Source organism: Gymnoscopelus microlampas (assembly GCF_963454915.1).
Source record: "Gymnoscopelus microlampas genome assembly, chromosome: 17".
NCBI lineage: Eukaryota > Metazoa > Chordata > Actinopteri > Myctophiformes > Myctophidae > Gymnoscopelus > Gymnoscopelus microlampas.
Genome location: NC_139954.1, coordinates 20,023,341 through 20,039,006, shown reverse-complemented (window position 1 = coordinate 20,039,006; position 15,666 = coordinate 20,023,341). Strand labels below are relative to the sequence as shown.

The window sequence follows — 15,666 nt, the reverse complement described above, 5'->3', positions numbered from 1 at the left end:
AGAGTGAGAATCATTGTCATTGTGAACAACACAGTGTGGTTGGTTTTGGCGTGTAGAAGCACTGCGGCGAAGGGAGCGTCCTACATAGATCTGATCGTTGCCAAAGCGTTTCTGCATCTCATAGAGGAGGCTGCTGTCGGTGAGCTCGCTGAGGGATGCCAAATCGTCGTTGGGTGCTGGGGGCATCAGCTTCACCTGTGAAAGCACAGTACCAATACGACAGATGATAGCTCAGTAGGAGTCATGAGGCACCGTCCGTAACACCCAAGTGAGTGCTTTACATAATGCAAGTGGACACTTCTGCTATGAGAGATACAGTATACATTTAAATCCACAGTGTGGAACATTTTGCTGCGGCTAAGTACATATGTCCCCCTCACTGCACTACAAATACAAAGCGGACACTGGGAAATGTATTAATGTTCTTGTGTTAACCCAGAGGTATTATCATGTATCCATGTACTGTAAGTGCTATAGGTCCTCGGAGAATAAAAAGTAAATTAAACCAAATTGATTTTTTACCCTCTCAGAGTTGAATTAAGTGAATCAACTGACGATGGTAATGTGTACTATACCTGTTCCAGTTTGCTAGTTCCAGAGCTGTAGGGGCCGTCCAGACCATTGTCCTGGGAGGGATGTCGGCTCAGCGCCCCGCCTGCCTCTCTGAACATGGCGCACTTCTCCAGCAGACTGTCCTGCTTGGAGATGGACAGGCCCAGGGGGTTTCTGGAAGGGATGTGAGAGGCAAAGAGTTGGAGAGGGAGGGAGGATGGGTTAAAAAAGGAAATTGTCACGTTTCGTAAGCAAATTCTCAGTGGGGAAAACTCTGAAGAGAAAAGTCTAAACTCACAGGTTCTTGACAGGAGTGGTGAGGTCGTGTGACCCCCCGTCGTATCGTTGGTCTGTGCAGGGAAGAGGTGCAGAGGGGTCCTTCAGCCTCTGGATCCAAGAATCCTCAGCATTCAGCAGCATGTCAATTATGGGCTCTGATGCTGCAATATCTGGGAACATGATGCAATTATACCACTTTTAGACAAAGCGACACACAAAATGTTCACTTAAACTAAAATAAAAATATAACGATATTTCGAACTGAGAATCAATTTGGTAAGGATTTATCTTTTATTGTAATAATACACTTGTCATGTGTGTTAGTGAGGCTCTTGAAAGTGACTCTCTCACTTATCCTATTCTTGCCTCAGCCACAGTGTCCTGGCTAAAAGCATCTATGAATGTCACAGCCAAAAGAATCTCCACTGCGAGGTGGTTCCTAAGACCATGAGGCATCGGTCAAGACGTTTGATTCACTCTGTTATTACCACATTTTGAAGATTTAAGGGAGAACGGACAATCTGAAAAATATATTTTTTCCCTGTGAGGTCTCTGCAGATACCTACCGTTACAAGGTGTAAACAAACATGGATACATTTCAAAGACCCAGTGAAAGAGCAGTGCTGCCATTAGCTTAAGGGCCATAACAGTGTACTTTCCTCCGTCCTCGCTGTCAACACCTACCACCCCCCTTCGTCTCCACCAGTACGGATGAGGCAAAATGTGAACCCCACTGTGGATCGATGCAACTGTGCTTAAACAGACAGGGGGTGAGTTAAGATCCCCCATGTCTGTAATGAGGCCTAACAGGGCACAGGGGATGGGAATGGCTTTATCCCCTCTTTTATTTCAGAGTAACTGACAACCCCCTTGACTCCCATTTCACTCCCATTTCTCTCTCTCTCTCTCTCTCTCTCTCTCTCCCTCTCTCCCTCTCCTTTCTCCTTGCCCCCCTCCTGTTGAAAGGGGGTTTTGAATAGAAAAAGAGGGGATTGTCTTATGTCTCCAGGCGGCGCACCAGGAAGCCCTGGGTTAAGCCTATATGTTAGAATGGTCTATTGATTAAGGCCAAAGTGAGGTAGTCTGGGGTGCGATCAACCCACCCGGGAGGGGGGAGCAGGTGAGGGGTGAATGGCTCAGAGTACCAGCGTAATATCGCTCTCTACAAGAGGTTAGAAAGAGCAGCTGAAACGCATCTGCACTAAGCCTTTCACTGCCATTACCACACGAGAGGCTCACTTAGCATTCAATGCAACATTCAATGAAATCCTCCATGCTCCATCAGATCCAGAGAATGGATTGGGAATTGTTTGGTTCTCAAAGAGCAATCCTCAAACACAAGCACAAACATTATCATCCTCTTCCGTAAAGCTGGTATGTGCCAGTGTTATCACATCAGTAATCTCTGACACACACACACACACACACACACACACACACACACACACACACACACACACACACACACACACACACACACACACACACACACACACACACACACACACACACACACACACACACACACACACACCTGCGTAATGAACCATGGGTGTTAGTTTTGGACACGCTCTAGTTGTCTGGTATACGCTTCCAGAAAAGATAATTCTCTTGACTAATGATATCCTATGTCCCATAAGGAAATTAATCGCATCTGCCCTGCATTATTACAAACACCTCAAATGTAAATGTGTGTGTGTGTGTGTTAGCATGTATGTGTTAGCATGTATATGTGTGTGTGTGTGTGTGTGTGTGTGTGTGTGTGTGTGTGTGTGTGTGTGTGTGTGTGTGTGTGTGTGTGTGTGTGTGTGCGTGCATGTGTGTTTGAATGTCCTCTACATTATCATAGTGATTACTTATGCAGCTAAAAAACAAACAAAATCCATTTCTCTGGTTCATTAGCGTGCACGCATGTTTGTTTGTTCATGTGTGAGAGTTTGTTCATGTGTGTTTATTCATCTGTGTGTGCATCTGAGAAGGAATACATAAATGATTACCTGCGGGCTTGTCTTGGTTGCAGTTCAACAGAGTAGGGTTTGCCTGGTGCCTGAGGAGCTGGCTAACGATGCTTGTCTGTAGGAAGAGATGGGAGAAACACCCACACCCACTTTCATTACCTGTTCTCCAATGCAATGAGCATCTCACACAGCTGCTCGCTACTGAGAGAGAAGTAACTGGTATTACCAAGAGTTGATGTTTTGCATCAGTGCTATCTTCCTATTGCATAATAGTCAAAGGGTTTTACTGTAATATCACTATGTTTATATTTACTAATAACCTAGGTATAATGGTTGGTTAGAGTATGTGATTTCAGTAGCTTGGCAAGCTCCACCCGTGTCTACTATTGAGGTGACAGACATACAGTATATGCTGTGAAATTGCTAATATAATTCTAGTAGGAGACAATTCTTATGTCTGTTACATAAATATTGCACTGTAGATCCCTGAGAATGTCCACTGACACAGGCATGTGTCAGTGGTAAAGTGCAAAGCAGGAGGTACCGTGCAAATGACAGAGGGCAGGTCTACAGGACAGTGTGGGTCCTTTATTAGCCACTCTAGCGATCCCCCATGTCGTATAACAGAAGAAGACCCCCGTAGACTCCCACGCTCATTATGGCGAACATTGTCATGGGACGCTGTCACGCTCTATATAAATGAATCCAACCTGGGGTTTCCTGTCAATTTCACTCCTCCCACCGCTTCCTGTTCTCCTTTTAATTTATCCTCTCTTCCCTTTCATTACTCCTTTCATCCTCTATGTTCTTCCTCTTCTACACCTCCTTTCCCAGTTCCCACCTCCCCCTTTGCCTCCCTAAGGGAGTTACATCTATGTCATGTGTCTGATCCAAGAGACAAGACGTGTGATGTGGGCGGAATCACTCTGTGTGATGAGAACACGTATTGTGTGAAGTGTTGACGTATAGCGTGCATTTGTCAGAACTGTGCCTGTACTTGGTGGGAAAAGTCTAGGGCTGACCCAGATATTCGAATATTCGGATAATCAGGTACGAAGAGACACACAAACACACACACATACTCTAGGGTTGAAAACATGATCTCCTATCAGAGATAATAAAATGTTATCAGCATGCAGCGCATGTTATTCCCCCCATACTGAGGAAATCCAGCCAAATTAGGCTATGTATTGATTTCATTTGACACCAGAGTTTCAGTCCAGACTCTTTGAATAATAATATTAATGTCAAGTGTCCTTGAGCAGATAAAAGAGTCCAGACAGATCCCCAGTTATGTCACTGTTGTACTAAGACATGCCATTCGAAACACGTCAAACGAAATTTGCACATTAATAGCGAGGCGCTAAAATACTGTTCCGCGAGTATGGACCACATACTGAAGTAGGAGGAGCAAAATACATTTTCTTCTCACAAGCTAGAAATTCCATTTGAATAGAAATTCAAATGGAGGAGACAAGGAACAAAATCAGAAAAAGTGGTGTGTGGGAGCAATGAAGCATAGCCTATTAGAAAATAGTTTTCGAAGTTTTCTTTTTCTTAAGGTTATGGGGGTTTGAAAATGTTGAAATTTTGTGCTCTAAATCCGATTATTATTGCTTCCACAACACAATGGTTTTCTTTCATTCTCTAAACAATTAAAGCTGTATGCCATCAGATTCCAAAGAGGCCAATACACCCTCCACATCACTCCGTGCATAAGGTCCTTATGTTTGTTTTAAAATTTTAAACGGGCTGGCTACGCTGTACCTTGCTGAGCTCCTGGAACCATACCCCTCAGCCAGGGCTCTGAGGTCTGCCAATAAGTCGATACTGGTCGTTACAAAGACTAGCAAAAAGACCAGGGGTGGCCGCGCCTTTGCTGCTGCCGCCCCTACGCTCTGGAACAACCTGCCTCTCCCCATCCCATCTGCCCAGTCCATTGAGGTTTTCAAATCCTTACTTAAAACCCACCTATTCACTTTGGCTTTTAATTGCACTTGATCCTCTAATGTGTTTTAACGATGTATATATTTGTCTGTGCGCCGATGGGCGCCTGTTGATGCTTTGTTTGTCTCAACCTTGTACAGCACTTTGGTCAGCTTCTGTTGTTTTAAATGTGCTTTATAAATAGTAATATATCAATTAGTAATCATGGCCCCATGAGTCAGGGGGCCATGATCAGTCAAACTCACAGCCTATAAATATTGACCTCATATCTTTGGCACTGTGCCTACACCCTTCCCATGGTCAAAGATCACATAAGAACCATGGTAGTGTCAGCAAGATCAGGCAGAAATCTCATTGTTGGTGCATGGATGGGGATATTTTATTCCTCTTCATCATAGCGACTTATACCTATGCTCAGACAGACTGACACAATTTAATGCACTGAATTGCGTTTGTTTTGTTTTTTAATCATTTTTGGAAATTGTGGAGAATAAACCATCTGAAATGAGGTAGCATCTCTTAGCTCGCAGCATCTACATTTCCAGCAGGTTTGAACTTACTTTGCTGCATGTCACAGGGGCAACCCATTTTTTTGTCAGGATTTGTTGTAGACTGACCCTTTGTCAGTCTCTTAACTATACAGTATGCTGGCAAAACAATAGACCGGTGCCAAAAGGGGTCTTTGAGTCAGAGTCAACAGTATTACAGTGTTACATTTGCTCAGCCAATGTCTCCAGGCAACAGTGGGCTTGTGCTTCAGCGTGACGGCAAAACCTGTCATTAATATGACCAGTAATTACCAGGGCTAGATCATTTCAAATGCATAGCATAAGCCAAGGCGGTAATGTATTTGTGATGGAGGGAAGGGGTATGAGACTGTAGGTGGCTTGGAGTGAGGAGAAAGTCAATGATGAGGAAGGCTATGCCTCAGTGTCTAGTTGGTATGCAGGGAGCCGAGCACTGGTACCTCTGAAGTGAACAGGGACTAAAGTCATGAGGCCCGTTGTGATTTAGCACCAATCGATTCTCCACTGCTCTGTTCTGCCACTCTCAAGTCAGGTACACTTATGCACTCACTCATCTACAGTACACATGTGAAAGTTGCTAATGTGAAGAGTCAGAAAGACAGAGAAAGAGAGTTGCTGCAAGGCAGCTGACATTTAATCTAGAAACATCCAGAGGGAATTGGGTACACTTAACCCCACACACAGATCTATGTGTGTGTGTGTGTGTGTGTGTGTGTGTGTGTGTGTGTGTGTGTGTGTGTGTGTGTGTGTGTGTGTGCGTGCGTGCGTGCGTGCGTGCGTGCGTGCGTGCGTGCGTGCGTGCGTGCGTGCGTGTTAGCATTAGGGTGGCAACAAACAAATGGTGGATGAAGACAAAGAAGATATGAGAGACGGATGAAACACAGAAAGAGAAAGAGAATATTTAAAGACACACCGTACGGGATAATACACAACCTCTGGGAAGATGAACATGAGAGGCAAAGGGCCCTATTCTAAACACAGAAGGAATAAATTGTCTTTGTCAGCAGCCAAGCACACAGCCCCAGAAATGTAATTAAATAACTGCTGGTGTCAGCAAGATTTCAACATGATTGCTCACTTTCCTTCATAGCTAAGACCCCTCCCTGTACCCAGCACTCCCAACCCTAGGAATCACTCTTCCACCCTTCTGTGGGAAGCCATTAAAATCTTGAATCTAGAACGCAGTAACGAATGCGCATGCTCTGATGTTAGCCTGGTAAACCCTCCCTCCGGAAATCTCATTTCCATTCGATCTCAGGAAGGAGTCTGGCATGATTGCTCATTCTGCAATATTGGCTGTGGGCTGGAGTTGGGCGGGAGTAATACCGTTGACTGACAACCCCTTCAACCAATGATCGTTTTCCCCTTCAGCCAATCAGCAGTTCATGTTGACGAGCTCCAGACTATGTGACGCAACGGGACTTTTGGGACGGCCATGCCGAAAATAGGTTGCCTTATTGGGATACATGCGTGTCACTCCCCGCCCCTGCCGGTTCTCTAAATTTATATTTTTAAATAGGCTCTGTCATGATTAATTGACCACATATATGAAGTTAAACAACTAAATTCTATCCAAACGATATGTTAATAGTAAATTCCGTGCCTCAAAAAAGAAGTTTGAGAGCGTTTTAAAACCGAAAGTAAGAAGTGAAGGCACTCGCACAAATAACAATGGCTGCCGTTCGTCTTTTGTCGGCGGCTCTCAGGCTGCACTCGGCTTCATTCGGGCTCACTCGAACTCGCCACCTGATTGGCCAACGTAAGCTGTCAATCACAGAACGATGAGCGACGACGCTGATAGGCGCGGTTAGGTCCTGATTTCGCTGGAAACTCCCCAATATTGCAGAATGGGCGTTCATGCCAGACTCCTTCCTGAGATCGAATGGAAATGAGATTTCCGGAGGGAGGGTTTACCAGGCTACTCTGACGTACCATCGCCAGCACTCCTTGAACACGATTGATCAATAAGGGTTTGAGAAGAGCAGTTTATCAGTGATCACAGAGAAGTCGTCGCTGAAGGGCATTCCCTCGGGGTAATGGATGCCGTATCGATGGTTTCCTCGTTATTTCAACAACTTTCATTATTGGTTGCGTTTACCCCGCTGGGTCGATGTTGTCGCATGGGTTGGAATTATTAGCAGGGGCTGCGTAATTAACGTCAACAGTTGGGGAGTGCCATGCTAGTCATGTGTGGATGTGTTACCTGTCCATATTTCGCGGCCAGGTGGAGGGGAGTCCAGAAGCTGTTGTCTGAGACCTGGGGATCCGCCCCACTCTCCAGTAGAACACACACCACCTCTCTGTAGCCACTGGCACACGCTATATGGAGCTATGGACGGAGAGAGAAATAAAGTGAAAGTGAGGGACAGAGTCAACACGCTTGCTCGCTCGCTCACTCACTCACACACTCTCACACACACACACACACACACACACACACACACACACACACACACACACACACACACACACACACACACACACACACACACACACACACACACACACACACACACACACACACAGTAGTGTGGTACAAAAGGCGATGCTTCTTACCAGAGTGACCCCATCGTCGTTGGGCTGGTTGAGACTTGCTCCACTGGCAATCAGTTGCCTGACATCGGACAACATGGTACTGGGCCTCTGAGTCCTCATGGTGTGCATGGATGACACATCAACCCCTACAAGTAGACATACGCACATTGTAAGTGCTACATGCACACAGAAGTCTTACACTTTTGAATCTACATGTTTTCTGTTTATTTGCTTATGTTTTTTACACAATTAATTGCACCTATTAATCTTATCCTAAAGCTTTGCCACTAAGTTCTTACAACGGTTTCTGCACCACATACGTGTGATGTGTCAAACTGACTGGCTTCATTGGGAATAACATGCCACTATTTTTCTTGTGGATGTCTTTTTTTAGTTTTGAAGATATACATTTTTTCACATAACACATTTCTCATTGGTTTGTATTGCAAATTCTCTGTTTTGCCATCAAAGTATCTGTAGCTCAGAAACGGTAACATGTATCACACTATTCAAAACGTACTAATTAGAAGCAATCATGGTGTCACTATACCCACTTTATGTTATGCTTTATAAGTTCTGAACTGTAAGTCATAGAAACATAATGCATTGTCTCTGGATTGCTTGGGTCATATAATACATACAGTATGTATATAGGACACACCCTTTCCCGCCTAATTCGATTTTCCACCATTTACATTTTTCTTCAAAACACGTTGTCAAGCTCCTCCTACAGATTTTGTCCAACCTTTAATGCCATTTTTGTTTTGTCCAACCCTTTCTGTAGTCGTAATAAAGACCGTCAAACATGTTTTTGATATTCAGCAGCGGTTTGCGTTTTGTTCATAATTGGCTCCCAAAGTTTGTGGGACTGGCCTATTTTACAAAAACGGACTCATTAATGCTTTGTCCTATCATCAACCCAAAATTCGAAACAACAGAGGAGCCTCGATAGAACACACCATCAAAAGCGCTTTGACTTGCACCCTTAGGGGGTGTCACAGATTCAAAAAGATGAGCCGCAAGTTGTAGAAACATGATCTTTCCACATGGATTTATGCTTAACCCAAAGCATAATTTGCGATTGGGGCAACCACACTTTACAATTTCCCAAAATTGTATAAGAAGAGTTTGGGAGACATCATTTGTATGACCATACCAGCAGTATAATACCTAAGGAAAAAACTTGATTCTCATTGGAAAATCCAACTAAGATCAAAGGCATGGCATCCAATAATCACGACACATAAGATCTCTATACATAATCATGAAGTTACTGTTATCTGAACGATCTAATTCACACCATGACTGGAATTTGGCTTCCACATTCTAAGAAAGCAGCATTGTTCCATGCATTGTATATGGTGAGGAGCAGTGTTGGGGATAACAGCGTTACTGTAACAGAATACTTTTTAAGAGTAAACTAACGCGTTAGTTTTGCATTTAGAGTATTCGGTTACGTAGTTACTTTTTCCAAAATAATGGCGTTACTTTGTTACAATTAAGACTGATATTTCCCTGTTCTTTCTGTTGCCACAAAGGAAAAGGAACATACATCCGACGCATTTTTCCTGATTAATGAATGAGCTCGTCTCTGTCAACGGATACTTGCACGGATGTTACACGAAAATCTGTGACCGGGCCAGCAGTCTGTGGTGATTGCAAAATCATTCTATTCAATGGGTCACCACTTTTGGTGTGACACGCAGCTTACGGTATTGCTGGTCTTGTTCACATTAATTTGTCACACGTGTGCGATATGGCAGAGATTGAGAGAGGACAGAGAGGTTGCCCAATAGTACGGTCGTGGCATATTCACACTATTTTTGGATTTATTGGTGAATAAAGGAGAAGGTCAATGCAAATTAGCCTTGGTCAAGCCCAGCACAACTCCACAACACTGGTGGTCACTCCGGTAGGCTGCACTCTTGATTTTATGTTTACCAAACTTCCTCGCAGAGGGGTTTTAATCGTCAGTACCGCAAAATTAACGAGTTACCTTTCTCAAAAAGTAATCCTGTAACTTAACAAAATACTTTTTAATGGTGGTAATCCTGTAACGTAACAAGTTACTTTTAAAAGTAACGTTACCCAACACTGGTGAGGAGCCAGCAAAAAGCGGTGTGAAAAAGTTGATGAAAGTTCAACTTTTTCGTTGAGGTTGGTGGCGAGAAAAAGCAGCAGCCAATCATAAGCTCGCCGTGGTCTGCTCTAGGCATTAACTAGGCATATACGTGAAGGTGATGTGAGTGTTTCAAACGTTTGGACATATCTATTTTGCAGAAAAATGCATAGAGGAAAACCACTACAGCTGTTGGTGTGAATTTGGCATAAAGCTCTAGTCTAGACTGGCTCAGTCAAGGACAGACAGAGGTCAATGCAACACTTCATATTCACATACACACGCAGTCGGCACGGGTTTTGGTTGCTGTAGCGGCGTATTGATTATAGATCAATCTATGTTTCTCCAGCGATTAGCTGTGGGGCACTAACTAATGGGACTTTTCCACATCGATTGGTTGGATCAGCTAATCGATGGGTTTGTCTTCACAAACAAATGAGAGCCTTAGGCTTTGGATCTACAGTATGTCAGGCACAACCATATGGCTTGACATTCCGGTAAAAGGGAATTCTTACCATTGGTGGTTTCCAAACCAGCAGGTAACCTGTTATACATGAAAATGTTTAGATGTATCTAGCTACAGTAGCTATAGGCGTTAGCCACTGTAACTTAAGAAAGAGACAAGAAAGATACTTTGTTATGAGATTACTGTGTCACCTCCAATCTCTCTATAGAAAGAGAGTGATGCAGAGACACATGGACAGCCTGTCTTCTCCTTTCCATCGCACATACTCTATCAGGGTAGAGAGCATGCAGCAACGTTGCTATGGCAACAGAGACCTAGATCGTGCGGGCAAAAGTGTGTTTCGGGGGTGGCATGGCTCAGCGAGAGCGAGTGTGGGGTGGGGGGGGGGGGGTGAATCAGGGAGATGGAGAGGGCGATGTACATTATCTAGAGAGAGAGAGGGGGATTACCACAGGGGTTCACAGTAGGTAAGCAAGGACACCCAGACGCCCCATGGCTTGTTCAGTGGCTAGTACGACACTGTGTCCGCACGTAAGTATGTGTGTGTGTGTGTGTGTGTGTGTGTGTGTGTATGTGTATGTGTATGTGTGTGTGTGTGTGTGTGTGTGTGTGTGTGTGTGTGTGTGTGTGTGTGTGTGTGTGTGTGTGTGCGTGCATGTGCGCGTGCGTGCGTGCACGTACGCGCGTGTATGTGTGTGTTCAGTATGTGCACGCGTGCAGTACTGAAGCCAGAACAGCAGAAACAGATGGGTGGTCTGAATTGTGATGAGCTGGCTGTCTGCACACTGCAGTCAGTAGTTCTCATCTGTCATGTGATCATGTGTGGCCGGTGACAGATGACGCAAAGGAGGAGAGCCCTCCATCAACGTCTATGTCTGTGTCTGTGTGTGCACCATTCCTTCCCCTGTTGTCTCACAAAATAATCCTCAGAGATAAACTAACACACAATTTTACTGTGCATGCTCGCTCTCCCTGTCAGCCAATGTATCTGTCTATGTACGTCTGACTATCTCTCTCTCTCTCTCTCTCTCTCTCTCTCTCTCTCTGGGTCACTATTCTTTTCTGTCAAGTCTACTGCTTTCACCCACTATTTTCTTGTCTCTCCCGAAGTTTCTGTGCTGACCTTCTCCTTTCTCAGTTGGAGAGAGAGAGAGAGAGAGAGAGAGAGAGAGAGAGAGAGAGAGAGAGAGAGAGAGAGAGAGAGAGATGTTATAAGCAAACGCACACAAGGTTAGGCCTACGGCCGTACTGTACTTCAGCAGCATGGACATACTGTACAGTATGCAAAGAAATACACCAATGTGCACGCAAGCACACACACACACACACACACACACACACACACACACACACACACACACACACACACACACACACACACACACACACACACACACACACACACACACACACACACACACACACACACACACAATTATCACAGCTATTTGTGGCTGAGCAAAATTGGGTCAGAACATTATTGGGTAATCAAAGGACTGTTTGTGTGAATAATCTTAGTTTAGCTAAATCTATTTTGCATTATCATGCATAGTAATGGTCAAGCACATTTGCTTCATCGTAACAATGTAATATTCAGTAGATGTTAGTAGCATGCATAATAATGTGTAATAAATGGGGCATGTGATTAACTGAGAGGGACTTTTAATTGACAGAGAGTGAGGCTTAATTGTAGAAAGTGGGTGGAATGGGTGAGATGGCAGAACTGCCACCACATGCTGTGGTGATAAAGTGTCTCATCAGACAGGGCTCAAGGGACATGGAGATGACAAGAGAGAAAGAAGGAGGGAGGGCAAAAAACTTTTTTTAGCCATTAGAGAATGCTGTTGAAATGTAATGAAAACTGGTACATTAAAAAGAGAGGGGAAAGGGCATTGAACTGAACACTCTAAAAGGCTATTAGAAATACATCTCTCTTTTTCCCCTTGGTTTGTGTGTTGTGTTCGACCGTCCAGAATGGCGTAAATAACAAACAAACAAACAGACGGACAGGGACAAAAACATAATCTCTGGCCTTCGACCATCCGGCTTTCGGCTGTCTGGGATGGTGGAACGAAATTCCTGTGTCAGAATGGGCTGTGGTAGGCTAGACTTGACTAAAATGACGCGACTGCAATAAAGCCAGAGTGTTATGTAGCCGATTGAACCAAGATGTATGCACTTGCATAGTAGTACAATACTGTTTCATTAAGACATGTCCTTCGACACATGTAAGACTACTAACCAACCTATAGCACCATTTCCTCGTCATTCTCCGACTCTCATGTTGTAACCACATGTGTACATGACTTATTAACTGGTAACTGTCACATTCTCACATTAGGCCAATGTCTCCTAAATGAGGAAATGGAAAGTGTTCTTTGAATCATTTAACTTCTTTTTTTCTCCCTCTGTAGGGGTGCTGATGGTAAATGAGCAGCGTGCCCTACTGAAGCAGCCAGTTAATTGCTATGCAGTTCATGGAGAACGGAATGTCAAAAGTTAAACTGATCTCCCCTTTCTCCCTCTGCCTCTCTCTCTCCCACTCTGTCTCCCTCCGTCTCCCTCTCTCCTCTCCATCTCTCAGCAGCAAACCACCTGACCACGAGTTGGTCCGCCATAAGGTGACCTCCCAACCAAAAAGAACATGTCTCGAACATTTCCATGTATTACACCACCAACACAACACAACACAACACAACACAACACAACACAACACAACACAACACAACATGATAGAAGTGAACAGCGTGTCATGAGTTACCGTTTTCCTCCAGGTGCTTTCGGAGGATGTAGCTGGTCTCTGTCCCCTCAGAGGCGTAGTCCAGAGGGATGTTTCCGTTGACGTCCTGCAGCAGAACATTGACCCCGGCCTTCCAGACATAGGAGGGAATAGGAGGAGGGGGAGAGGGGGGGGAGAGAAAATACATTGAGTCCTGGCTATGGCCATCCATCAGAGTGGGAATCAATGATTAAGTGGGCCCAATTATCAGAGCCTCCCAGATGCGCGTGACAATGAGAACAGCCGAGACGTTAACAGACAAAAAGGACTGAATTAAGCAACTCATTATATAAAGGCCTGGGGGTACCGTGGAGTGGCGGGTGGGTGGGTGGATGGGGGGGGGTCATTGATCAGACTTTGGGATCATCAGGGATGAGTGTGTATACACGCGCATGAGACAAGATTAATGTGTGTTTACCAACTGAGAGAGTCCCGCCAACGCGGCCTTCTGTTTTGGTGTGAGATAACATGAAGGCACCTTCCCTCGGGCGCTTTTAAAGACTGTTGGTCACAATACCATTATGATTGATCGCCTCTCCTCTCAGGAGCTCTGTTGCATTTGTGTATTATTAGGAACCCGGTAACGCTTCACCAGTAGAGCAGAGAGGTACAATATAGAATATACATGCTCCAGAAAATACAACAAATGTACCTTACAACCCTGTATTGCTGTGTTGCCTACACTTCGTTTCCTCTGCCTCCCTCTATCTTTATCACCCTCTCCTCGGGGCGAGGTGGTAAAACCAACACATATAAGTGGCGATTGTCAAGCGTCCAGCCATAAATTGTGGCCCGCTGTTTGACTAAACAACAAAAGACAAGACGCTGTAACGACCGGTGCCGCTGAACGGGGGCCGATAAGAGGGACAGGGGACTTTAAGTGCGGATCCTTATTGAATATATACAGCTAATGTAATTCTAACGCCACAGTCGTAGTGCAGCAGAGAGATTTATGAGCCAGACCTCGGACAGACAGAAGAGAGGGGGGGGGGGATTAAGAGGAGGAGGAAGGAGGTGAAAAGTGAAGAAGGGGGCCATCTGACAAAGCATCCTACGAAACATGAACCTTGGTTCGCTGAAACAAATCAACAAATCCAAAGTCACAAGGACACACACACACACACACACACACACACACACACACACACACACACACACACACACACACACACACACACACACACACACACACACACACACACACACACACACACACACACACACACACACACACACACAGCAGTACACTGTTCAAAGATTTAGTATTTGTTATTAAATACTTTTTGTCTCAATTCAGCTAAATATGTATTATGATATTAGTTATTTTAGGGGGGGGTATCCTTTAGCCTGGAATCACAAATACAGTATGATAAAGGCAGAACACAGCTGAATGCACATCCACATCCAATGATAAAAGAAGTGGTTATAGCGAGGTCAGACATTGTGCAGGCATTGGTACCTCCCCATCTGGCTTATCAGGGTTAATTAGGGGTTAATGAAAGTATGAATTAACATTACCCATCAGTAACTGCTTTGTGTCAATTCATGAGCCAAAAAATATATTAATAAACCTACCCCAACAATAAGTATAACTCAAATACAGAGTAGGAGATCTACAAGCTCACAACATGTCGCAATGCGACACGTGTTGTGAGCTCGTCTATTTTCGTTATTTTTCATACGACATAGTAGGGCTTAAGTGGTTAAAATGCCAATCATAATGGTCCTCCTGTGCACCTTGGACCTATCATTGGCCCCTGGACAATAATCGGCATGCGTCGGTGTGTTGGTGTGAGTGCTGCCTAGTGGGTAGTAAGGGATATGCGCTGTCCCTGACCTGTCACATGGAGCTCCAGTAATAGTCTATAGTAGTGTGTGTTGAGGCTATGGGTTGACAAAGACACAGCCTGCTCTGTCTCCCAGGACCGTGTGTTGCACATGACCATAGCACTCTCAGATGTCAAAGCAGCATCATACACACCCACCTACTTTTGTATATTGTAATAAATTGAAAATATGTTGAACAAATGCGGTAGAATATAAAAATAATAAAATGTTAAGTTGTGCTAAGCAGTCTCACAACATTTGACATGTGATAACTGGTCCAGATAAAAACATATTAAAGTGTATGATAAGTGATTGCCGACAGGGAACCCAACGTTAAAGCCTGGCCCATCCATCTGGAGAGATTCATCACATGTCTGAGTGCGTATGAAACGCTGCTGATGGATATTAACGAGACGATGCCGACCCGTGGCTGGGCGCACTGCGAGGGGTTAACAAGCTGACCCCTGACCCAGACACGCTTATAGACGCTATATACTGTGTGATGGATCTGCCTCAGTCACTGTGGTGACAGCAATCTGTTAATGCTGCGGTTCATAATAGGTGTTTGTTGACCACAGAAGAAATCGATAAGAACAATGACGACCATGTGGCTAGAGCCATATGAAATCCGTGTTAACGGAATCGCGGACGGAATCGCGGAAATGACCAATAAAAAT

At 44.6% G+C, this 15,666-nt stretch overlaps 1 protein-coding gene across 1 annotated transcript in view; it reads right to left on the bottom strand.

The window, feature by feature from the left end:
• The window catches only part of myo16 (myosin XVI), a 137,639-nt gene that overhangs the window by 67,857 nt on the left and 54,116 nt on the right, over nt 1-15,666 (bottom strand). The window contains exons 5-11 of the mRNA XM_084085281.1: nt 13,145-13,253; nt 7,820-7,944; nt 7,467-7,592; nt 2,829-2,904; nt 851-1,001; nt 576-726; nt 85-195 (exon numbers count right to left, since the gene is read on the bottom strand). Coding sequence (XP_083941407.1) covers nt 85-195; nt 576-726; nt 851-1,001; nt 2,829-2,904; nt 7,467-7,592; nt 7,820-7,944; nt 13,145-13,253 — 849 coding nt within the window. The remainder of the gene's footprint in view (nt 1-84; nt 196-575; nt 727-850; nt 1,002-2,828; nt 2,905-7,466; nt 7,593-7,819; nt 7,945-13,144; nt 13,254-15,666) is intronic.